At 39.4% G+C, this 26127-nt stretch overlaps 1 protein-coding gene across 1 annotated transcript in view; it reads right to left on the bottom strand.

Moving 5' to 3' along the window:
• Positions 1 to 7544: 7544 nt before the first annotated feature.
• Positions 7545 to 26127, bottom strand: part of NT5DC1 (5'-nucleotidase domain containing 1) — a 140935-nt gene continuing 122352 nt past the window's right edge. Inside the window, exons 11-12 of the mRNA XM_009562233.2 lie at positions 24392 to 24560; positions 7545 to 10399 (exon numbers count right to left, since the gene is read on the bottom strand). Coding sequence (XP_009560528.2) covers positions 10281 to 10399; positions 24392 to 24560 — 288 coding nt within the window. The 3' untranslated portion in view covers positions 7545 to 10280. The remainder of the gene's footprint in view (positions 10400 to 24391; positions 24561 to 26127) is intronic.

Here is a 26127-nt window from a genome sequence, read left to right as displayed (position 1 = left end):
GCTCATTAGGATACCTTTCTGGCAGGAGCACATTTAGTGCAGTGCAAAGCAGTTTCTCTCAAAGAAAGACCTAGCGGGATTGCTTCCTACAGTTCTAGCAGGTGCCAGGTACATTTGTGGGACTAGAAGGATGCATTAGTGCAACAAATGCTTACCTCCTTTGTCTTCTTCTGGATCTACAGGCTGTAAATGCTTCTTTCTTCCATACAGCTGCAGTTTTACTTTTCTACATTGTGATAGTCAAAATATCATTAGGGTATCTGGAAGGGGAAAGCACTAGACATGTTTCCTAAACAGCATTTCTTTATATGTAAATGGAACATCTTTCTCTGCTTTACATTTCCTTTCTTCCCCTCTTTCTTGCTCTCAGCATGTGTTCAGCCTGGTTTAGCCTAAGGCCAGCAGGCAGAAAGTCAGATGAGAACAAAATTCCTGCAGATTTCTTAGTGAATGGGAAGCTGCAGCATCAGTAACCTCAGCAAGGAGATGTAAAACATTTGAGAGCAGAGACAGATTTAGGTTCTCAGACGTGTTAGGAAGACATCAGCCATAAAGCAGGTACATAAGTACTTACTGCGAAATATCAAAAAGTACCTGGATCCAATAAAAAATTATGTATATCATCTGGTCTGTGCCTTTCAATAGCACAATCTGTTCTGACAGCAGTAGGAAAATATCATTTTTACTGCTTTTACATTACTGTAGACTTCAACAGGATTTAAGGTTATCTCCTCCTAGCAGCTGTTGTGTCGTCTAACTGCCCTGCTCCTTCTTTAGCGCTTACACTTTCTTTTCTCTGATGATGATCAGAACAGGTTGTAGAAGGAGGGCACTCAGCAGCATGTGGCTTTTTATTCAGCTGAATTGTTTATTACTTTATGTTCTCAAATCTGTGACCTTTCTCAACATATACTTTTTTCCTTCTAAATTTCTGCTATGTTGTGTATCAAGTGTCCCCTGGGGAGCACAAACCATGAATGCTCGTACTGAAGGACTTTGTCAGTGCTTCTTGAGAACTGATGGCCACAATCTCCTTTTCTGGATGCCAGATATGTTGCAATAATGTTTTCCATTTGTAACGCAGTGTTTCCAAAGAATGGAATTTTTAAGGCTAGAATCCACCTATTTTATGGAGTCATTTAATATGTGGAAAGCCAAGCAGACAAGTAAACAGCTGCTGGAATTAATGAAAATATTTACAAGTTGCTTGCTTATCCCCACCCCCAGTTACTGTGTCTTATACTCTTGTGTACCTCCCTCCTTACTCTAGAGATGCATAAATGAAAAATGTGTATGTTGGGGACTGTATTCGAACTTGTTTCTGACTCTCCATTTCTCTTTGCAACTGTCTCATTTGCTATGTCCTAGTTGCAGTCAGGACTCAGAGGTGGGATATTAGATGAAACACAAACAGGCATTAGAGATTAATTTCCACTTAAATATGATACTTACACGTACTGCACTAGAGGATGCCGTAATGATCCGTGCTGCACATTTGATTCTGAAGCAATGGTGCTCGCCAATGGATTGCTCTTGTAGCCATACATATTCCTTAAAACCAGTTTTGTGTCTGCTACTAGTTTTAGGGGCTTCATGATGTTGCACTAGTCTGCACCAGTAACTGGTTATTGTGGGTCCTGATCTGGGGCTTCTGGTATCATCCTGTTCCTGTGCTTTCAAGGGCACTGCTATGGAGTATTTCTGTATTTTCATAATACCTATCTAACAACGGCCACATTAATGGCAGTTATCAGATCTATTTTCTTAAATTCATGTAATTGTCTGCAGGTTACAAATTTATATTTTTTTTCTAATTTTTTGTATGGATTAATATAAGTAATGTACCAAGTTATCTCCAAATCCTGCAAAATAACAGGAGAAAGATTAGAGGAAAGAGGGAAACCTCACATAATGGGTATATTTAGTTAGTTATTTTTTACTGTAAATATATGTAAAAACTCTGTTCCTTGACACCCTCCGTCCACTTACTACCTCGTTGAGCTATTAATGCTGACACTCAACTCTATCTTCCTTGAACTTCTTCTTTACTCCATTTTTCATCACTCGTCTATGACTGATCTAGAGATTTCCATGCTTACTGCCTAGGATTGCTTAGTTTGTTTAATTGACCTAATACCCCCCCAACACTTCATATGAAATATGGGTAATTCCCTCATTCCCTTAGTTTCTGAATTCCCACATCATTGGGGCCAGATAGGATCCACCCAAGAGTATTAAAGGGGCTGTCGGATGTCCTTTCCAAACCCCTTTCCATCCTCTTCCAGCAGTCCTCGCTGACTGGGGAAGTTCCACTGGACTGGAGCCTGGCTGATGTTGTGCCCATCTACAAGAAGGGTTGCAGGGAGGATCCGGCGAACTACAGGCCTGTCAGTCTGACCTCAGTGCCAGGGAAAGTCATGGAACAGGTAATCTTGAGTGCTATCATGAAGCACATGCAAGACAACCGGGTGATCAGGCCCAGTCAATAAGGGTTCACAAAGGGCAGATCTTGCCAAACTAACCTGATTGCCTTCTATGACAAAGTGACTCGACTACTGGATGGGGGAAAGGCTGTGGATGTAGTCTTCTTGGACTTCAGTAAAGCCTTTGACACAGTTTCTCACAGCATTCTGCTTCAGAAACTGTCAGCCTCTGGCCTGGACAGGCGCTCACTCTCCTGGGTTGAAAACTGGTTGGGTGGCCGGGCCCAGAGAGTGGTGGTCAATGGAGTTAACTCCAGCCGGAGGCCAGTCACAAGTGGGGTTCCTCAAGGCTCAGTACTGGGTCCAGCCCTGTTCAATGTCTTTATCAATGACCTGGATGAAGGCATTGAGTGCACCCTCAGCAAGTTTGTGGATGACAGTAAGCTGGGTGGAAGCGTGGATCTGCTGGAGGGTAGGGAGGGAGCTGAACAGGCTGGACCGCTGGGCCGAGACCAATGGCATGAGGTTTAACAAGGCCAAATGCTGGGTCCTGCGCTTGGGGCACAACAACCCTATGCAGTGCTACAGACTAGGAGAAGTCTGGCTAGAAAGCTGCCTGGAGGAGAAGGACCTGGGGGTGTTGGTTGACAGCTGACTGAACACGAGCCAGCAGTGTGCCCAGGTGGCCAAGAAGGCCAATGGCATCTTGGCTTGTATGAGAAATGGTGTGACCAGCAGGCCCAGGGAAGTTATTCTCCCTCTGTACTCGGCACTGGTGGGACCACACCTTGAGTACTGTGTTCAGTTCTGGACCCCTCACCACAAGAAGGATGTTGAGGCTCTGGAGCATGTCCAGAGAAGAGCAACAAAGCTGGTGAGGGGGCTGGAGAACAAGTCATATGAGGAGCGGCTGAGAGAGCTGGGGTTGTTTAGCCTGGAAAAGAGGAGGCTGAGGGGAGACCTTATTGTTCTCTACAACTACCTGAAAGGAGGTTGTGGAGAGGAGGGAGCTGGGCTCTTCTCCCAAGTGACAGGGCACAGGACAAGGGAGAATAGCCTCAAGCTGCGCCAGGGGAGGTTCAGGCTGGATATCAGGAAGATTTTTTCACGGAAAGGGTCACTGGGCACTGGCAGAGGCTGCCCATGGAGGTAGTTGAGTCACCTTCCCTGGAGGTGTTTAAGGGATGGGTGGATGAGGTGCTGAGGGGCATAGTTTAGGGAGTGCTAGGAATGGTTGGACTCGATGACCCAGTGAGTCCCTTCCAACCTAGTGATTCTATGATTCTATGGGATCTTAGCCCTCAGTTACTGCCTGTTCATGTGTATATATGTATGGGCAATCATGCCCTTTTTTTCTGGGCAACTCTGAGGGAAGAACCAGGGAAAGTCAGCTTCACTGTTGCTATCTGTCTCCAACACCACTGCAGCTGCTTCAACAGCAGCCCTCCAGCACATACTGTTTGAAGCCTTCTGTCAGTATAGGATAAATATTTTTTTTAATCTCTCAATTTCACAACATCGCTGTTTCTTTTCACAAAATTTACAATGGCATCTTCTTTATTTAGACTGATAAAAGATGGGTAGACGAGGTGCTCAGGGACATGGATTAATGGCAGATAGTAATTTTTGGACTTGATGATCCAAGAGGTCTTTTCCAACCTGGTGATTCTATGATTCTACAATTCTATGATATAATCTGCAGTCTGTTCAGCACCTGGGAGTACCCATTTAAATTCCTGAGCCTGAGGTCTTGGGGGATGGTGTAGCAAGAAAATGGCAATTCTCAGGTATTCTTTTGAGTTAAGGCAAGAGAGGAGTTTCTACATTCACCTATACTTTTTATTTTAGATTTATTATATGCCTGGAGTCACGGTTTTCAGAGTTACATTAGTTTTGTAACAGAGGAACGTCTATTGAATGTTAATGGATTTGTTTTCCTAAGATATATCCTGAAAATACTACTCTCATAAATTTTGGACAGGAACACTTTTTTCTTTTTCTCTTGTATACAGTTTAATAATAAAGAGAGAATAAACCATATGTGGTTTATTATTCTCTTCACTTTTAAAAGGAACATAAGTTCTTCAGCCTTGGAAGAGGAAATCAAAGTGTATGTACTCAACATTTAGTAGCCAACAGGAAATAGAAATACCTCTCTGGCTGGCACACTCTGCTTTGCCTGGTCATCTGAGCTGTGGCGGGCGCTGTGCAGACTGCTATTCCATTTGTGCTGCTGCCTTTTTGTGTTTTGCACCCTGTAATTTGTGAAAGGGGCTGAAGCCATAACATCATTTTGAAGTGGCTACAATGGTTTCTCACCCAAATGCAAGTATTTAAAAGTTGTTATGACCGTGTGTGCGAGAACTATGCATGCACTCCAGCAGCATGAGTGGGAAGCGTGAGGAATATTTTGGCACAGTTCTGATTAAATCAGTTTAGCTGCACCGGGGGCAGAAGTTAGATGTGGTGCTTCAGATGTTTGCCCTTCTGTGAACTGTAACATCTGGTCAGCTACAAACCCTTGTGGTCTTGCCATGCTTGCCAGAGAACTGCTGTGGGGACCTACCTCATCCTGAGAACATTTTCCTTGAACCTTTGTCCTAAATTCAAGAAAATGATTGGTCATGCTGGACACAGTACTAGTCCATTGACCATGAGATACAAATGCCCCATTTGCCCTGTAAAGATTCTGGCAAGCTTTTCCAGATGGAAATGTCCAAGTCTGTTTAACTTCCTGGATTCCATCTTATTTTGGCCCTAATCCAGCTCTGTTTTCAAGTTAAGCATTTCTATTTATAATGCTTACGAAAAAGCAGGATTTGTTTCTTGCACCAAAAGCATTCAAAGGAAAAACCTCTCCTTTTTTTTAATATGTTTTTTTTTTTCTCTCTCTTGTGACTCACTGAGGAGGTTTGGTGTTCTACTTACTTAAAACTGCAGGAAACAAAATTACAGGCAACTGGATTTATAATGGGATTCAGTCTTTTCCCCAGGGGCTTCTGGATCAGCTACATGCCTGCTGGAAGGGCAAGTTCTTGTGCAGTTGTTAACAATAGATGTCTGTGACTACACCATCACAGCCATTATACCAGTATATCTGGCACTCTCTGCAGAGATAAGGTTCCTGCGTGCTTTACCTCCTAAATCTGACGCTATGCTCCAGCTGAAATACCATCTGCCTCCAAGCATGTGTACAGAAAGAGGCATATTTTGTTTTAAAAGTCAGTCGCTGAAATGTATCAGAAAACTAGTTTTACTCCTTCCATGATGCTGAGGAGCAGTGGGCTGCCCCATGCTGTGCCCCCTTGCTAGGGAAGTCAGAAGCAATACCTTCCTATCAGACACCTCACTGTATGGTGCAGTGTGTGAGACTTTTACCTATTTGCACAGAAGCAACTTTAATTCTAAACTTGACTTTCTGAGAAACTGTAATGTAAAACATCAAGGTTCTGTACAAAAGTGTATTTTACACTTGCTGCATTTTCGTTCCCTTTGGTGGCAAAAGAAGTTTGACATGGAAGCTCAGACACTGCCTTCCCACCGTTGGCATCTCTGCTAATTTGTATATTCTGACACTCTGCTGTCATTTGCTTTGGCAGGATTTAATGCATTCTTGGACGCAGGAGGAAAGATTTAAAGGTGACGCTACAATGTTTATTTGGTATATGATTGCACAAGTCACAGCCACATAATTCAAACAAGGCCACTGCAAGAAATGTAAAATCACAATACTACTGATGGTAAGAAAAAGGATTACAAATTGTATATTGTTCCACTTAGCTAGGAAATAATGACGATGCATCCATAGGAAAGAGAAGCACTACAAGGCCAGATTGGAAAACTTCCATTTTGCTAGAGCAATAAGTGCTGGCCATACCCTACTCCTCTCTGAGGCTGGATTAGGACTCCTGGTAAGAAGAAAACCAAGGTCTATAGGAGAATATTTTTGAGGAAAATATAACTAAACAGTTTTGAATTCAAGCAATCTCAGTTGTGATCTTCAATAGCCCAGCCTTTACTGGGTTATTTTTCCCAATCTGGCAGTACCCAGATCTGATCCCGGGTGACTTGGGTCCGGGTCAGGGTTTAGATTTATTTTTCCTCAAATAAAGATCAGTGTTTTGTATTGTGTGTGATAGATGATCTTCTGCACCATTTTACAATACAAAAGCCAATAATGAACCTCCAGCTTTCTGGTAAGGTAAGTTCCATTTCTTCAATTTCTAAAGTATCTGTAAAAAAAACTGTTAAAAAACTTGAGTCTGTACAGCCGCTGGCAAAAATATGACCTAGGACGACGTGGCAGGAACTGTTTTCACTTGTCACTTGTGAAATGGTCATATTGTTTTCAATTTTTATAGCCAACGGCTGCTATAAAACATCATGCTAGGCAACATGGGCAGGGCTAGATGTTATTTATCTAAACATGAAAACATTCGAAGCATTACAGGTCATCGTAGGTGAGTCGTTATGCAGTGTCTGAAGACCTGGGACACTAGAGGACCAGCCACCTTACCTGGAGTCCTGCATGTCCCCATTTTATAGATGCTTTTATTCCCGAGGCAGGCTGTCACGCCAGGCTAGACAATGGCTGGTTGCTACTTAAAACAGATTTAAAACAGTTTGGGGAGTGCTAGTTCTTGGTGCCTACCATCAGACAATTTTTCCTGTGAATTCCCTTAGGAATTGCTCCAGCGCTGCTGCGTTGTCACATACCCGGGACTCAGACGAGCTGGAGAGTCCCAGCAGCTTGGGGAAACAGCAGCCTCAGAAAGGCTTATGTCCTGCAGAGCTCTGTATCTACCATGGATAAGCTATCTGCATGTGTTCATTTAACTTTTATTCACTGGGGATTAAGAAGCCTTTAGTTTCCAGGATCAAGCACTATTGAGGAAACACTTGCAGTGAGCTCTGCTTTGCATCAAAGCTGACTTCCCTATAGCCATTAAAGTTATTAATTTGTATAGTTTTTAATTGATTTATATATATTTTATTCTGAGTGGGTCAAGTTTTGCTTTGTATGAGCCCGTAGCGTGAAACTCTCCTTGCACTGCTTCATGATTATATTGTCTCCTGTTTTTTCCTTTGCTACTCAGCTACAAAGTAAATTCAAACAACATATGTATTTTTCAGAAATAAATTATCTTTATTTTAAAATTCAGACACATGTTCTTCATACCAAAACAGACACCAAAAGAGACTTGGTATTCATCTCTGGTTTTAAGCAAAACTGTGGCTTTTAGGGCTATATAACCAGACACAGTGATTTTAATGAATCTTTATAACTTTATGTCTCCCTGCCAATACTCAAAATAGTTTTGCAGGCACTTCAGTGATCTTTCTATCAATAGCCAAGAAATTTCAGAGATTTCCAGGGGTTAAAGAAAAACAAAGAGAAAGAAAGTAGAAGTAAGGATGGTGTTTTTACAATGTCATGTGAAATATGACCAGCTCACTACTAGTTTTCTGCTATGTGCATTTTTTCTGCCTGTTCTCCATGCCACCTCCATTTCCAATAGCTCTCCCATCATTACAGCACTGATTGCCATCTTAAAGTTGCTCCACTTCCAATCCCCGCTTCACGGCAGCCAGGTCCCCACCATCAGTAGTGCCAAGCATGTGCAAACTGATGGCTGAATCGACAAATACTGAGACCACAATTAATTTGGGAAAGGACAGAAAAATTGTCTAGAGTTATGAAACCTTTTCATCTAACCTAAAAGAAAATGCTCTGTTTTATTTTGGAGGGCTTTGTAAGAAGACCTGTATAATCTTCAAAGATTCTTGAATAAGAAGAGTCTTTCACTCGTAAGAGCTGTTAAGTCCTGGTTTCACAGGAACTCTGTGACACCCTTCGTCAGAAACAGGTACTGTCACCTCCCAGCTGAGCAAGTCCATACACATATTTCTTCTGGCGGGCTTTGTGTTCAGGCCATCCTTAGAATTTATCATCTTTTCATTTAAAAAAATATTGTTTCTCCACTGAGATGCCAGGAACCAAGGATTTTCACTCTAATTTTCATTAACAATTCAATTTTAATTATTTTTCTTCAAAAACCAAGAAAAAAATAGCCAACCTACAAAAATCAGTTCCAAATTCAGAATAACAAAAGCATGAGGGCACACAATATTGGCTTGGACCATAACCTAGTTAGAAATTATTTGCAGAGGATTACTTGATTCAAATTAGATGTTCAGATGATGCTTTAATCAGGGATCCAAGATTTCATTTGTATGTCTCTGCTTAATACAAATCATATCCTTACCATAAGACAGATTTGCTGCCCAAGATATTAATGCTAATTTAAATATCTCAAAATAATCTCAAGTACTAGTTACTGCTACCTCTTAAGTGAAATATTGTCAGCTTACAGTTTATGAGAAGAATAGCATTTTCAGCTTCCTTCTTCACCCACCTTATTTTAAGAGAAGTTTTTCTCATTTTTTTCTTCATTTATGTTTCCCTTTCGAAAAAAACCCAATGCTTAATGTTAAACTGGAAATATTGCATATTACTTTTAAGTATACTGGATCACTAAAATGTAAAAATAACATCCTCTGTAAAGGTAGGAAAATACAGAAACAACAGCTGGTATCTCTGAAATGAGGTGGAATGGTGTTTGTGTCTGATTATGACAAAAAATAACTGGTGAAGCTGCAAAAATATGAAGTGAGCTGTGGCGACAGAAGTTAAATGCATTCTGACAATTGTCTAGGCCTAAAAAAGTACTTTCTTGAAAACAAGAAAATAAAGTTTCTGTTTATCATTCTTTAAACTCTGAGGGCAATTTATCAAAAATTCTGCCATTGTAGTGAGACAAAACTGCTGACTAAACAAATCTTTGACATGTTTTGTATCCCTACTTTTTGTTTGTTACCAAAGGCTCTCTGTCCAAAGCGCCAAAGAACAGGTCTTTGGAACTGAATCTGCAGAGAATAGGGTGCTCATTTCCTTAAATTTGCTGATAAGAAAGCACATATTCAGTTTATGTCTTCAGTTTTGCTTTTCTTCCGGGCTGAGGCTGTACTTAGCAAAGTTGGCTTTACGCAGCTGAGTGCTATATCCTTCCTACCCACGGAAATATTTCCCAGGCAGGTGAAGAATGCAGGTTTGAATCTATGCAAGAAAGAAGCTGTACACAGGTTTCCCTCCTACAGAAGAGCTCTGACTCTTGAGGTATTGAAGACGAAAGGAAAAAAAGGCTTGTAGGGAACCTTACTGGTCAATACTGGTTAGACACTTCTAGGAATTGAAAGTATGTGACAAAGGCTTTCAGGACTGTCAGTCTGCAACGAGCTGCCTAAATCCCATTCAAGTCTCTTTTTGGTTATGATGCATCTTTCTCTTTGGGCCTCAGTCCTTCTGTATCTCGAGAACAGTTACAGTGAGAGAATAAATTCCTCAGAGCCTGCAAAAACACTGATCTACAGTGATAAGCTCGGCTGTCAAAGGTAACTTAATGGAACACGGCTGAAGGTCTGGTTCCTGTCTTTCCTGAGCCTTACGGTAGCAACAGCATTAGCTTATATAGGGATGGTACAGAAAATGTCCTTGAATATAATGTAACTTGAGATAAGTTATTACTAGTACAGTTCTCTTGAAGCCTTTGGACAGTGCATGGGAAAAGCCAATAGCACTTTGCAAAAGTTAGTGGTGGTGAGAGGATTTAGGGGGAAGGAAGGGTTGCTCACCTGTTCTGGCTTGACTAGAGCAACAAGTGAAACCCAAGTCTACACAGGAGTCTGCTTTAATCCATCATTCTATTATATGAAGCATCACACAGCATTTTCACCAATTAGCATTTCATAGCAGTTTAAGTAAGGACCAAAGGGTTATTTAAGGAAAAAGCTGACAACCTATTTTGTAGTCACTGACTCTTCATTTGGCAGCAGTGCTCTTGGAGGGCTTGGGTAGTACCCAGCAGTTGCTGAGCTATTTGTGGAAAATCTTGTAAATCTATAATCCAGTGGCAAATCTGAAAGACATAAACATACCACATCTGATTAGCAATGCAGCCCATATCACACAAAAAATAAGCCTGTGGTGAATAAGAGTACTTCTTAAGTCCCTGAGCTGTTCGTTGACCAGCTTTAGAACTCAATCAGATTGCATGATTACATATTTGACATCTTCAGCTGTCCAAGGGATTGACTTCCAGAGTTTACTCAACTGCAGTAAAGGATATTCAGTTCCTTGATAGCTAAAATAATGTTAGTCACAGAAAATTATTAAACTACTGATTAAGAATTAAACAAAAATCTTCATTGAGCCTAGATGGAGTTTTCTCACTGGAGGACTTTCACGTCCATTCTTCAGTTTGTCACCTTCCTCTTTTATCTCAGCAATCTGCTCATAAAACGGCTATGTTTAAAACAAGTTCATTTGTTTTTTTTTTCAGGGTGACTATTAATTCCCTAAAGGCACCAGCTCTTAGACCTTCCTGCAGTCCAGTGTTAACAACATCATTTTTGTACCAAGCATTCTCAGAAATCTGCACTTGTAACTTGGCGTACTCATCACTTCCAGTCTGTAAAGAACACTGAATGCATTAAAATAGTTCTGAACAGTCAAAGCTTTATTTTCTGTAGCTTTTTTCAAAAAGTCTTTACTGCCAGCAGTGACCCACCCACCCTCACAAAACAAAAAAGGTTTAGCTCCCTCCTAAATTGTCTGTTCAGAACTAAAGCAAAACATAAAAACTACTACTCAGCTCATCTAGGCAGTAAGTTATTAATGACAACTTTTCTAAAAAAATTTGGAGTAAATTTGGGGTGATGATATCCTGCTATAATATCTTTTTTATTCTTTTGTAACTCAACAGCTTTTACGAAACAGAAAAACATGATCTGAGCAGTTTCGACACAAACAACAGGAAGTTCAGGTCTGTCGCACAATTGACTCACAGGCAGGCACCAGGACAGCAGCTTTAGAACCATATTAAACATAATTCGGTAAGCAAATAAGTATTTAGATCCAGCTGGAACATCAGACAGAGGCTGGAATAGAGTAGGAATGGGAGGAGACTTGATCAGAAGTGAATTACGCTTTATGAAGTGGGTTACTTCAGCTTGTCAAAGAAGTATGCATTCTCATTTTGTCTGAGTCAGGCAAATCTCTAGAGCCCATTCTGAGCATGGCAGAACAGGCAGATGTTTTTCTAGTCTGTGGAGGGCCCAATGGATTTACTGGCTGCTAAGCCTATTCATGACAGCTCTTTATAAAACAAAGATTTCCAAAATAACAAATAATAATAAAAAAGAAAGCAAATAATTCCGAATATCTTTATGAGCTATAAAAATTAAATACCATACAGTTACTTTTATATAAAAGCTTCCACTAGCTTTTTAGTCTAGCACTCTAGAGTGTCCCAAGGGTAGTCAGCCAAAGGGCAGCACAAATGGGGCAGACTTGCTGCAGAGTTGCTTATGCTGAAGAAAAGAACAAGCTGGATCAAAATAGTGATTTTATTGATATTTCCTGGTAAACTAGCTTTGCATAGTCAGCTTAAACACCAAACCCGTTTTATGTAAAATGCACAAGACTCCAAAAGAGAATAGTGACTTCTTTTACTATTCAAACCCTAATCTATTCATTCAAGTACTGTTTTTATCTGAGCAAGCTGACTTTGGAAGATGATCAGAAGGTACCCATATGTAAAAATGTTGCCCAAGGCACCACAGAAAGTTGCATGAAGCAGATACTATTCTTCGCTTATTAAGCAGATTTTATGTATCACAAACAGTAGAAATCTTCCTTTATTTCCAGGTTTTTTTTTAAATCAATGACTTCATTTCCTGCATCTGCTTTTCCTGGAATACACAACATTTTATATTACTGCTTTATTTGCGTGATATGTTTCTGAGAAAGCTCTAGCCTGATCCAGAAAGGCATACTTAGTGGAAGAAATCTTAGTGGCTATCAATAAACACACAGTGAGGAAGAAGGGAAAGTATACGGGGAAAGAGAAATGAAGATTTTTTTTACTGGGAGAATGCAAAATTGATGAAAAAATGGAGATCCAGAAAATGTCATAGACGAAGACTGCTGTAAGTTCACTCCAACTAAGTTCTGCAAAAACTTTGCAACTTAAAATAAACTGCAGTTGCCCTAGATTGCAACGGTATCACCTGAATCGCATACTAAATCTCAATCTGTCTTCTGTCAATGTAAGTGGCAATGGTACCGCTAGGTCCAGGAACACTGGCTCATCAACATGATATAGGTCTGGAGTCTGCTTCCGGGACAATGATATAGGTCTGGAGTCCTGCTTTCTCATTTCCTACCTGGCCGTATTCCATATTGGCACTGACAACACAGGGAAGCTACAAGCTCTGTTTCACTGAACTGAAATGCTTGTGCAAGCCACAGCTTGATGCAAAAGTATGCAAAAAATAACTTACAGTATTTGATAACAAAGCAAGTCTCAGGGAAAAATAGTTGCTTATTTCCAAGTTGATTGTTTTCCTAGTATTTTTGTTTATAAATTTTTCCAAGTTCTGCTACTCTACATCCTCACAGCTGCTGCTGTCGTGGCAGACCTTTCCATCCTGGCACCCACCTAACCCTGATGGAAAGTCATAGATTAGGCAGGGGGGGCAGTTACCAGTCCTCCCTGAGATATAATTTGACAGCGAGGCTGTAATCAGTCCTAACCTACACTGAATTCAGCACAAAACTCATTCAATATTGCACTCTCCTAGAAAAAAAAAAATACCCTGAAAGAACTAAACAGCTTGAGTCTGGAATAATGAACTAGCTGGCTCTACCCAATTGCTTCAGAACTACAAACCCAGAACTTTTCTATCATTATTAGGTAACTCCACCCAGATTCATTTTGTTCCCAAGACAAATAGGATATTAACTTTCAGAGACAAAGACTCGCAGAAGACAGGCATGGGAGGCTTCAAAGTCTTTATCCCTTTCTTGATCTACAGAAATGTCAGTTATTAAATGCATCCCCCACTATCTATCCCACTCCTTTCTTTGCTCCCATAGCAGAGCCTGAGTGCAAGCTTTGTTTGTCGTGACCATTCAGCGTTACTAGCATTTCCCAATGGTTTGGGCAGCCTTTGTGGGTTATATACCTTGGCTTGAGCTCAGAAACAGGACTTCTGCCCTGCCCTACTTTACTTGCAGGACTCCAGTAGCCCTGGTGTAATAAAATAAATAAAATCACAATAATGACATCTGAACAGTAACCATGTCAGTTATTGTGTTTCAGTTATCCAGATCCTGGTATTAAGTGACATTCATTACAACATTGTGCTCTGATGCTTACGTATATCCATATCCATGCATGTATTTAGGTGTTACGGAAGGACTTATTTCATAGTTATTAAGCTGACAAAATCTCAGCATCTCTGTGCTGTTTAGTTTGTGTAAGCAAACTAAATGAAAGCCACAAGCTTTTATCAGAAGGAAAATTAGAGTTCCAGCCACAAGGAAGCAAGAAGAAACCACAAGAAGAAGGGATAACGTAATATTCTTGATGAGTGATCAGGAAAATATTTGAGTAACTGAATGGAAGACAATTATAATCTAATCCAGACATAGGCCTACTTGATAAACTCAATACTCACACCTAATCCTTTTTTGAGATTTCTTTGAACAAACCAGTACATTAAACAAATATAATCTTCACTAAGCTCTTTGGATGGAAGGCATTTTTTTTCAATTAAAAGCACAGTCAAAGACTGAAATAGATTTCTTCCAAAATATGCGGCAGAAATGTCAGGAATAATTTTGCAGTACTGACCACCACCAACAAAGCCAACATTTTTTAATCATGACACCACAGCAGCATCCCTGTGATGAGCGTGAAGCCCTACAGTAAGCAGAATTCCCCTCCCCTCTCTGAGGTCTGCTTCCTGCCTGTCAGCAGAGCTGGAGCCAGGCACTCCAGAAACCTCCTAGTAAAGAGCAGGGTTGTGTTCTTAAATGAATGCAAATATATTCTCCTGATTATCACCAAGGAAAAGGCACAGGGAGGAAAACTAAAACCCCATTAGCAATACCTGAGTCTGAACTTGAAAGATCTTTGAACTGCTTAATTGTGGCAAATCTCAGTAAAGACAGACAGAGCTCTACCTTACAGCTCAGCATCCAGGTGGTATAATGGTAGAGGCAGATCATCAGCCAGTATTCATATTTTTGTTTTTACAGGAATTCCAAAAATTTACACTAGCTTAGAAGCTCTGCCATAAATCATTCCTTGTATTTCAAAGTTACTGTTGAAGAAAACGGAAAATATTAACTTCTTAATGGTGACAATATCTAGTAATAATTTCTCAGCAGTGGAATAAGCGCAGCTGCTGCAGGGAAGGTGACCAGTTTGGCTGTGCTGCAGAGTGACTTGTCTCGCCAAGCTTCAGGTAAACTATAACAGGTGTTGGGTTTTTAAATACTAAATGTTTTTATCTCCTCATCCATTTCTGTTTTATAACAGTCAAATCAGTGCTTGCAGCAAGAGCTCAGAATGTGAAGGAGCATACTAGCGTCAAGAAGAAAAAAACCCCGAAGGTTGCAAGTAGATTTATCTGATAGCAGTTATTTTTAGCAAAACTTCTGAGACTGATTTTCCTAAACAGGAGGTCAGATGTTTGCTGTACTAAAACAGAGCTTCTGAAATAGTGAAGTCAGCAAGAGGAAAGTGTTCCTTCTATCAGTTACATTAAAGTCATTGCTGCTGTCTGCATATGGTGCAACTCAAAAATTGAAGAGGAGGAGGAGGGATGGTATCTGTGCAGTGTAGTATGGGAAACGAGGGACTCCTCAGTACAGATAAACTCTGTACAAGGAAGTTGCTAAAACTTCTGAGTTTGGATGTAGTTGGTACTTCCACTGTGCCATATGAGCCGGCGCAGTTTATTCCTGGGCACCCGCGAATAAAGGATAAAACTCGCCTCAATGAAAGTACAGGTTTGCTGCTTTAATTGCACCTATGTAAGAGCCTTTGCCAAAACAGATGTATTGGTCAGAGTTCACACCTGCAGCTCTGCCAGTAGACATTTGCAGCATGAGCTTGGCCTGAGGAAGAGCTTCACTGCTCCTGGGGTGTATCAGTGCTTACTCTTCAATGGTATCTAACACAAAAGAGAGCGAAGTTAGAAAAAACCCTAATGACAAACTGTGGGTTGATATGAAGCAGCAGCCTCGCTGTCAGAGTTCTGCAGAGCAGTGAGTGCTTGGGGGATGGACAATCCCATCGTGGCTGTCACAACCGCCTGTTGTATGCAGTTTCATTGCTATTATCTTAGGAGTAACATTTCACATTAGTTTGGATCTAGGGACTCCTGACCCTGGCTTAAACAAAACAGCTGTGCACAAGGCATGTGCTAAACTTGCATCTGAGCTTGACAGAGTCTGTAGTTAAGGAAAGTCTTAGAAATTTCTTTGCTATTTTGTGTTTATATGAGAAAACTAATTATTTGTATGTGAGGGAAACTTCCCTCATTTTTTTTTTAGTCTAAATGGTTATTTTTGGATATCCTTGGAGAAAACAGCCCTGTATGGCTCTTTGCTTGATCTGGTATCAATCAAAAAGAAAATATTAGACTATAATATTTTTAAATATTTAGATGAATACTTAATCTAAAAAAAATCCTAAGAGAATGCCAAGATCCTACTAGCAGGTGTTAAGTCTTTCTGGGATCTGTTAATTAATTTCTATTTGAATGACTCATCCTGGATCTAAGGGTGGTGGGAAGGGCCTCTGAGATAAGTTAAAGAAACTAGATATAAAATAAGAAATTGTTTGAGATGACAGGCATTTCTGATTCAGAAAAAGAAATAAGTTGCATTTTGAGACTGTGAAGGATATTAGGATTAATGCAGTGATGATACGCCCTTTTACTTTCATTTTGAGGTAAACTCACCAAGATCAGCCTTAGTCTCCTAACTTGGTTTAAAGTGATCCTCTCTTTTGTAAAACAAATGTTTCCTTTTCCCTATTTTTTCCTCTGGATGGGTGACAAACATTGCTTACCTTAAGGTAAAAGACACACACAGACACACATTAAGCTTTTTAAGCAGTGAAGACAAAGCCTACATTGTTTTTGTGTCTGTGTGTGTTACAATCTTAAAACAGAGGAAATATGTTAGGCACCAATCCAGAGTACATAAATGCTCCCAGCAACAGCTTCTTGTGCATGTGAGCTATATAAAATTCCAAGCTAGTCAAAGAAATATTTCAATATGTGATGACTCATCTATTTTCACTGTTTTTCCCACTCAAAAATTATCGACACTTTCTATTACCACCAGTGTCTTTAAAGAAGCAATCTAAACCCATCCAATTAGTCTGCAATATAGTCAAAACCCAATTATAGCTTCAATTACAGCCTACAAATGAAATTATGCTGCCTGAGTTGAAGGATAACTTTAAAGCAGAATTGACCGAGTGGTTCCCCCTTTCTTAATGAGTTGCTCATGATTTCTCCCTTTAATCTTTCAGAGGTGGCTGTACTTTGACATCTCAACAGAGCAGAATAATAATGGCAGCAGCGATTCTGTCAGTTATTGGCTAGGAAGAAATCTTTTGGGTTCTGCATGATTTGACAGGGCCTTTAGGGGCACAAGTCAACACACCTTTCTGGAGAAGCAAGGAAAGGCTACACAAATTCTAATACACTGAAGGTTGTCCTTTCTAAGTTGAAAAGTACTACTGAGTATTCAAATCCTTTGGAAAATACTGGGTCTTGAAGACTTTTGACAAACTAGTTTTGGTTTATAGGATAATCATTTGTTATGGTTGAAATGCAGCCATTGTCAGTTTCAGTTATATTTTGCAAAAAATATAAATGCATTATGTTGTCTGTTATGTTGGGGATTTTTTTCTTTATCTTAAATTGTGAACACTAAAACTAGTTTCCTAGAACAGATGAATAAAATCTGATGCTTTTCAATATACACAGAGCAAGATGCTGTTGTTACAGTCAGAACATGTGTTTTCTGGCTAGGCAATTATCTTCACTATCTGTTTTTTTACTTTCATCAAACCCTCCAAACCAGAAATCCTCAGAAATATTGCCATTGTGTACATATATCAATTTCTTACCAAATGTAAAAATACATTTCTTGCATAAAATGTTTCATTATAAAAACAACCTTTTTGGCCTTTTAGTAGCAACTACTATTTATAGAGGCTAAGCCCCCAAACAGTTTAAATCCTCAATGCATCTCTATAAACTTACTCTTCAGTTAATATCATACAGATACATTATTACACTGAAGTTGGTAAGTAAAAGCCTGGTTGTAAGGTAAAGCATTAAATATAAAAAGTTGCTGCTAATTAAGAAGTAATGCATAATATAGTTAGTTCTACAAATCTAAGGAAATTACATGTTATTATTGTATTATTTGAATATGTAAGAGCACATAATTATCACTCTAGTTACAGGAAAGACAAATGTAATTTTAAGAAGAGCTGTATTTGACTTTAAATGATGTAATGTAAATTAAAAAACATAGAACTAGTGTATTAAATAAGGGAGATTTTTTTGTTTGACTTCAACAATAATTGTGAAAGATACTGTTCAGGAAATAGAAGTGAATACATGGCAACATGCTTAGTGAAATGAATGACTTCCATGGTAAAAGTTGTTTCTTCAAGGACATTCACCTTTAAATTACACGTTGAAGAAAGAGTGTGAGGTTCACAATTTGTAGTTGATCTGTGACAGGCAGACCTGTGTAACCGTCGCCATTTCTGGTGCCCCGGCCACAGCTGCCTCGGGCTTTCCACTGTGCAAATAATTTGCAACTCTAAGCAGAAACATGAACTTCTTTGCTATGGTTCATTGGCAATTTTATCATTATTTTTATACAGCAAGCAGGCTGACGACAGACTCCTGCAGAAAGTAGCAGGGTATAGACCTGTAGACATCTTTAAAGAGACAGCTTTGACAAATTATAATGGAGATTTTTCTCTTGTACTACCTAATTGAAATAACGATAAGACATGAAGAAAAACTTACACACCCATACAGACAAAGCATAAGATTTCATATACTATACAAGATTCAGAAAAATGCATTATCCTCACGCATGACACAAGCTTGATAATCAAATCTCCAAAGTGTGAAATGAATTCTGTCTCCATAAAACATTTACATTTGCACTAATTCTCTGAAATGCAACTCTCTAGAGCTGCAACATCACACAGTCTCCTTTCCTTCCTTGCAGTTATTTTTAATACTATGACAAAACTCACCATTCAGAGGTTATGAGACAAGTTCAGGAGATTAGGTTAACAATCATGAAAGAAAGTTTTTCTTGGGTTCTCTTTTCTAGGATTTATAGCCTTCTTTTTTAATCTTTTATTTGCAACAGTAAACAAAACAAACTTACCAAAATTCCCCCATTAACTCTAAAACTCTGCAGTTATTCATCATGGAATTTTTTGAAATGGGACTTTAATACAAATGCCAGCCAGGATCAGAATCAAAGGAAATGCATTAGCTTGAAATATGCATATCATTTTTAGGATCAAAGAATTGTTAATCAAATATCGATTTAAAATGGTAGTGCTAGCTAGTTATTTTAGTGACTTGTTCTACAAAAACTTGCTTAGTAAATAAAATGTTATTTGCATTTGATATTCTTTGTAAATTAGAGAGATCCTCTGCAGCTATTGTTGGAATACCTACGTGATGCAGGACATATAGTTATTTACAGGAATATCTGGAAATTTGATCAAAGACCACAGAGTAGCAGTTGGTTATCTGATCCCCGAGGGTAAAGTTCAGATTATGCAGGTTTGAGAGAGTACCCGCCTCTACTTGGCTCATACCGCACTTTCTAATGTGGAGGAGGATGTATTAGAAACTGTGGTTTATGCAAAAATGTCATTTTTCAGACAGACCCCCTACACCTTCTAATTTCCATATGTGAGCTCAAATGTAACTTTCCCATGGTAATGGATCCTGGCTTGAAAAGTTTGTCTTCCTATATCACTGTGCTCAATAACGGTCAAAAACTGTAAGGGAGCTATAAATGAGGAGAGACTCAATAGCAGAAAAGTGAAGAAACAGATGAATTTGAGAACGACGCATTTAGAATAGGAGTAGGGGCATTGGCTTTTACTACTTTATTAATAACATACACGTACTCTTAATATAATCATTAGGTCATCAGCTTTTTAATACTTGAGAAAAACTTCCCTGCTTATTGAAAGTAAGGAGAATTAGCTCATAAAGATATACGAAATGTTTAGAAAACTTTAAACTTAAGTCATCTTTTTTTAATACTACAAATACTGCTCTTTGGTTATATTTCTTCTAATGTCTGCCTAATTTCAAGGGGATAATGTCTTAAATGAAGAGTGTGAATTGTCCTTTATCAGATTTCTTCTCCAAACTGAGAAAAGTAAAAAGAAGATACTGTAGAAGATATTTTCTGTCCTCTGGGCAATTTTGATCATAAACAAAATGTCCTTTTTCATGCACAAGGGAAATAACAGTTACTCTTTAAGGACTATCAGGGGAGTTTAGATAACAATTTGTGATGCAGCAATCTGCAATCCCACTAATACTTTCCTTGCCAGAGGTGAAATTAAGAGTTCAGAATATCTGATGCTTCTTCGAATGCAAAGCCTTTTTGAGATAGATACTGCATTTTCAACAAAAGATGAGGACAGAAGTGTATTAGCACAGAAAGCTAATGAAGAATGGATTGGATTATTTTTTCACCAAGCTGTCAATTTACTAATTACACATACAATTTGTGTACATGCTCTGTTATTTTATACTTTGAATGATTAAAGCCTACAACAGCAGCACTCCCTGGGGAAACCTTTTCTTGCAGTGCTCTTTGGTTAAGTATCACATCGTTCTCTTTAGTTACATGCATAAATTCTTCAAGCAAAACTATTAGAAGGCAACTGCAACAAACTTTAAATATGTTGGTGGAAAAAGAGAATTGGCAAAGTTGTTTCTAATCCAACTTCTCAAACCAGATCCATAGCTTAGTTTTAATATTGTTTTACATACATCCTCTATTAAAAAAACCTGAAACAGGCTTGAAGGATTTTATTGCCCAAAATTAATTTCTGATAACTCTCTCAAAAGAATCGTCACATGAATTTTGATGAAAACTGACTTATTTTTGTAAAATGCCACTATTATCAAACAACATTGAATGATTTCTGGGATAATCTTTTCCAATGAAAAATACCTCTTGAGAAGGAAACCAAGCTGTTCTTTATGCACATATATACGTTGCATCCAAACAACAATCAATTTTAAAGTTAGCATAGTAGCAATAGTCTGCCTTTCACTAACCATTTTTGCAGATCATAAGCTGTTGGGATATTTACTTATATGTGGCATTTACTATTGCTTACGTAGATGTACAAAGGCCAGGTCACATCTTACTCATAGTGAAGCCCTGGTGAACCCACAACTCACAGGAGGCTGCAACACACCTCCAGGGATGCGGCAGCTCATTTGGCTGGGTCAGGTTGAGTTGAGTGCTGCTGGGGCTACGGTGGCTGTTGGCTGGGAGCTTGGGTCAGACAATCAGCACACCAGAAGCCTGTTCATTTAGGCTCAGGGGATCTCAATGAAAGGCTTGAATTTTTGTAGCTTTGCTGTGGAAAGTCCTCTGCTGATAATTAAGTAGATGAGCAGAAAAGCAAAAGCTGGAGTGTGTTAAACTTGCATAACCCATTTGAATCTCTTCTAGCTACTTATTCCCAAATAGCTGCAGCTAAGCTATGACTTACAACAGCAGCCAGAAACTTTAGGGCTTGGCAAAGCAAAGGCTCTCACAGCTTGCTGTGACAGGAGTCAGATAAGGTATTTGAGAGCAATTGAGACAGCAATTCCTCAACATCCATAGTAATGAACATCTGCTCTTCCACATAAACAAACAAGAAATATCTCTCTGTGTAAGAAACCAGAGATGTTCTCGTACCTTCAGATTTGAGTGTGCTTTCAAGCACACAGCTGCAAGTTAAAAATGTTTCTCCTCTGTCCTTTTTTTGGGGTATAAGTTTTGCAGTCACCAACCCCTGCCCAAGCACTAGTCTGATGCAGTAAGAGATAGCGCACAGTGTCACTTCTAACCATAGAATCATAGAATGGTTTGGGTTGGAAGGAATCTTAAAGATCAGCTAGTTCCAACCCCAACTGTTAGATACCTCCTGTTAGATTAGGCTGCTCAAGACTCCATCTGACCTGGCCTTGAACACTTCCAGGGAGGGGGCATCCAAAACTTCCCTGGGCAACCTGTGCCAGTGACTCACCACACTCATCGTGAAGAATTTCCTCCTAATGTCTAATATAAAACTTCCCCCTTCCAATTTAAAGCCATTCTCCCTTGTGCTATCACTACATGCCCTTGTAAAACGTCCCTCCCTAGCTTTCTTATATGTCCCCTTCAGCTACCGAAAGGCCACAATAACGTATCCCTGGAGCCTTCTCTTCTCCAGGCTAAACAACTCCAACTCTCTCAGCCTGTCCTCATAGCATAGGTGCTCCAGCCCTCTGATCACCTTTGTGTCGCTCCTCCGGACCCATTCTGACAGTTCTATATTCTTCTTACATTGGGGATTCCAAAACTGCACAAAATACTGCAGGTGAGGTCTCATGAGAGCAGATTAGAGGGAGAGAATAACCTCCTTTGACCTGTTGGCTCAGGTTCACATAGGCCCACTTCTCCAGCTTGTCCAGGTCCCTTTGGATGACATCCCGTCTTTCTGGTGTGACAACTGCACCATTCAGCTTGGCGTCATCTACAAAGTTGCTGAGGGTGCACTCAATCTCGCTGTCTATATCATCAATGAAAATATTAAACAACAGTGGTCCCAGTACAGACCTCAGAGGGACACTACCTGTCACGGATCTCCATCTGGACATCGAGCTGTTGACCACTACTCTCTGAATGCGACCACTCAACTAGTTTCTCATCCACAAAACAGTCCACTCACCAAATCCACATCTATCCATTTTAGAGAGAAGGATGTTGTGGGAGACTGTGTCAAAGGCTTTACAGAAGTCCAGATAGACAACATCTGTTGGTTTTCCTGTGTCCACTGCTGCAGTTACCCCAATCATAGAAAGCCACTGGGCTGGTCAGGCAGGACTTGCCCCTGGTGAAGCCATGCTGGCTGCCATTAATCACCCCTCTGTCCTCCATGTGCTTTAGCATAGCTTCTAGGAGGATCTGTTCCATGATCTTGCCAGGCACAGATGTGACACTGACAGGTCCGCAGTTCCCAGGGTCCTTTTTTCTACCCTTTTTAAAAATGGGAACAACGTTAACCTTCTTCCAGTCACCAGAGACTTCTCCTGACTGCTAGTAGAGGAACAGACTTCACAGGAGCTCCACCTCCAATGACAGGCAGCTACACTACTCACTACACAGATACGCATTTCTGGTTCTCACCCCTTCATCTGCAGCTGGAAACTTGGTGGTATGTTTGTGGTCTAAAACCTTTGCTAGCCTTGCAAACTGAACTGTGGTTGGGGGAAGCTGGCTGGGAAGCAGAGTTTCACAGAGTGTGGCTGACCAATGTGTTTCCTCTAGGCCACTGCTTCTGAAGCAAGCCACAAAATGACTCCGGAAAAGGTATTAGAAGGGAGTTTTACAGGAGTTTCCTTTCTCCTGGCAATTTCCCTTCATACATTTGGGCTTTGTACCTTTAGGCTGAAATACAGACTGCAACACAGCAAGTACCAGGAGCATAAATAAACTGTAGCACTGTATGACTATTCTTTTTTGAGACAGCATTGCAATGTATGTACATGTGTAGAACAAAGTTGCAAAGAGCAGGTCTAGAAATAGAGAATAGGTCTTTCTGTTGTAGAAATAACTGCTGTGAAAACCTGAAATGCTCTCTCGGAACAACTTTTTATTCCTTGGTCTTATGCATGAAGTAGGCAAAAGATGCTGAACAGAGGGGTTAGTAAACTAAAAGCCTGCTGTATTATTCATACAGCTAAGCACTTCATTCATTCAGTAGTTTTTTTACTCCTTTAGATATGGTGTATCAATGAAGTTCAATAAGGCAAAATGACAGAATGAGGATAGATAGATAGATAGACAGACAGACAGATGGATAGACAGAGGGTCTTCACCACCACTTTGTAATCAACCAATAGGTACTGCAGTTGTAAAGTTGTTGTACTATTATTGCTGTAACTATTGCTACAAACCATCCAAAGTAAGGAGTGGTCCCTCCAGGGACACACATTAGTGGAAATCCAAAGATCAGCTATAATCGTATCTTTGACACAGCATTAATGTAAGAAGGTAGAAAGCTTGAGCTGGTTTCTCATTTAGGTGAATTTCTGGTGAACAAGACATCATTGCTTACAATGGCCTTGTTTTTCAGATAAGGAGAATCTTTTAGGCTACAGTTCTAGCAATAATGATGTAGTTTCAAAAGCATTACATTAAAAAAAAAAAAAAAAAAAAAGACAGAAACACAGTCCTGGGTATTTTTGGCTTCATTACATTCTCGTGTTTGTTTATCTCCATTTCAGCTGTAATGGGATAAGTGATTGCAGCAGGATAACAAGCCAGATCAGAGATAAACATGTTTGGAAGTGTAAAATCTCCAAGTAACTTTGTATGTGTTTGTTTTCCAATGTAACTCACTACTGAAAGTAGAAACAGAAAAATACTGTGGGGCAGTCCTGACCAAATTCAGGAACTAATCTAAAGTCTGTTAAATGTTGTATCCTATTTGTAACATATGATAAATTAAACATCAATATTTCTAGAGACAAAGACAGACAATTATTAAAAAGCAAAAACATTAAAGTAATTAATAGACACTATATTAGCTGTTGTGTGATATGAACAGAGTATTTCTGAATGTATTTTGGATACATGCAATCTCAAACATATGATCTTTAAGGTCCCTTCCAAACCAAACTATTCTAGGGTCAACAGTATTACAAAGTTACTATGAATACCACATGCTCCTTACCAAAGGGGAAAAAAAAAAAGCAATCTTCCTCACCTGCTATTGCTTCAAGACTAGGGATTGCAATAGTGCTGTAAGTGCTAATACATTTACAGGACCATGTGTGAATTAAGGTTTCCTCTGCATTTTCCAGACCTGGCAATCTGTCCACGAAGAAAGAGCCCCACTGCTTAGATACAAAGTAAGGAGCTTGGAGGTCATCTCCCTGAAAGAAAAATAAGTAAATATGAAGAGAAATCTTCTTTCTCTATGCAACCACAAGCATTAATTTAAGGAAATCTAGTGTTTCTCTGATTTTTTGGGAAAACTGCACTGTTTTTCAGGAGCAATGTGACTTTAAAATATTACAAAGAAAAACAATAACAATCTTCCTCCCACAAGTCCCCAGGCTCCTGTTTACACAATTTATGGATTCCCTAGGACATAAAAAGTTGGCTTTAAATATTTTTCCCTTTAAAAAACTTTTCCGCCCATTTTTCTGTTTTTGATAGAGTGAATAGCCCACTGCCTTTCTCTGCTGTAGAATGTGGGTAGCTGTGGCACAGACAGTAACCCTGCCTGGATCTTCTCTTGGGAAAGTCTCCTGGTGTTGGATGCAGTAACTGCAAAGAACACATCATATCACCTGTACTGAGAACAAAGCCGCAGGATCCATGGAGAGCCATTAAGGTACCTAGCAAAGTGTGAAAAATTGATTTTTTTTCTTGTATATTTTCAGACAACAACATATACAGTCATTGTGTTTTAAAGAAAGCATTAAAGCACCATTTGGAAAACTGATTTTTTTAGCAGTTCCTCTTGAAACCTGCTATACATTGCCGTAAGCAGCCAGAAGAAAACTCTAGGAGGCCCCTACAGAAAGATGAAAAAATAGAAAACCAACTGTGAACTGCACTATAGAAAATCTGTTAGTTTGTGTGCAAAATAACTCTTCAGACCAGCAAAAGATAGAACAGATATCCTAGCCTGTGCACCCAGATTGTTAACTGTTACACTTTATTTTCCTTTTAACTCATTAACAATTTTGAGAGTCTGCTGGAAGAATTTGTGTTTATGACAGAAATCTCCGACTTTTGATCACAAGAGAACTGTTGATCTGGCCAAATAGACCACGTCAGTAAACACAGAGTCATTCTTTTTATGAATCTGTGTAACAGTTTTTTCTTTGAGCATAGCTGGGGGTAGGGAGGAATTATTGATTTGGAAAAATAGAAATACTGGTTTCTGTCTTCTGATATAAATAGGTTAGAAAAAAAGAATCATATCTTTCCTTCAAAACCAGCAGTTAGCTTATGAGCTGGGCTCTTCTCTGTTTTTTTTTGTTTGTTTATTTGTCTGTTTTTGGGTTTTTTTTTTGTTACTTCACACACAGTGACAGCATGTTATTTTTGCCAAATTTTATCTTTCCACGCAAATTCAAGGACTTTACATCAATTATAATAAAATATAGATGCTATGTCAAATTAAAATGTGTTTTCCAGCTGGACGACACACGCAGAAAACTCTTCAGGTTGTTACAGCTGTTCAGGTGATTAATCAAAACAACAGCTCCAGTACTGGGCCACATAAGCATTTATACAAAAGACAGGTCTCTTTACAGAGAAGAGAAAAAAAATTGAGGCTTCTGCTTTTTGAAATGTACGACTGGTTCAATAGGCAATTAAAACTGCAATCTGAGGAAATGAATTGATTTTTTTAGAGGTCTGATCCTCAGAGTGGGAATTTCTTCCTTATTAAGGAAGAGGGAGTTACATTTACACTTTGCATTTACA

Source organism: Cuculus canorus, chromosome 3 (genome assembly GCF_017976375.1).
Source record: "Cuculus canorus isolate bCucCan1 chromosome 3, bCucCan1.pri, whole genome shotgun sequence".
NCBI classification, from domain to species: Eukaryota; Metazoa; Chordata; class Aves; order Cuculiformes; family Cuculidae; genus Cuculus; species Cuculus canorus.
This window is presented reverse-complemented; position numbering and strand designations above follow the sequence as displayed.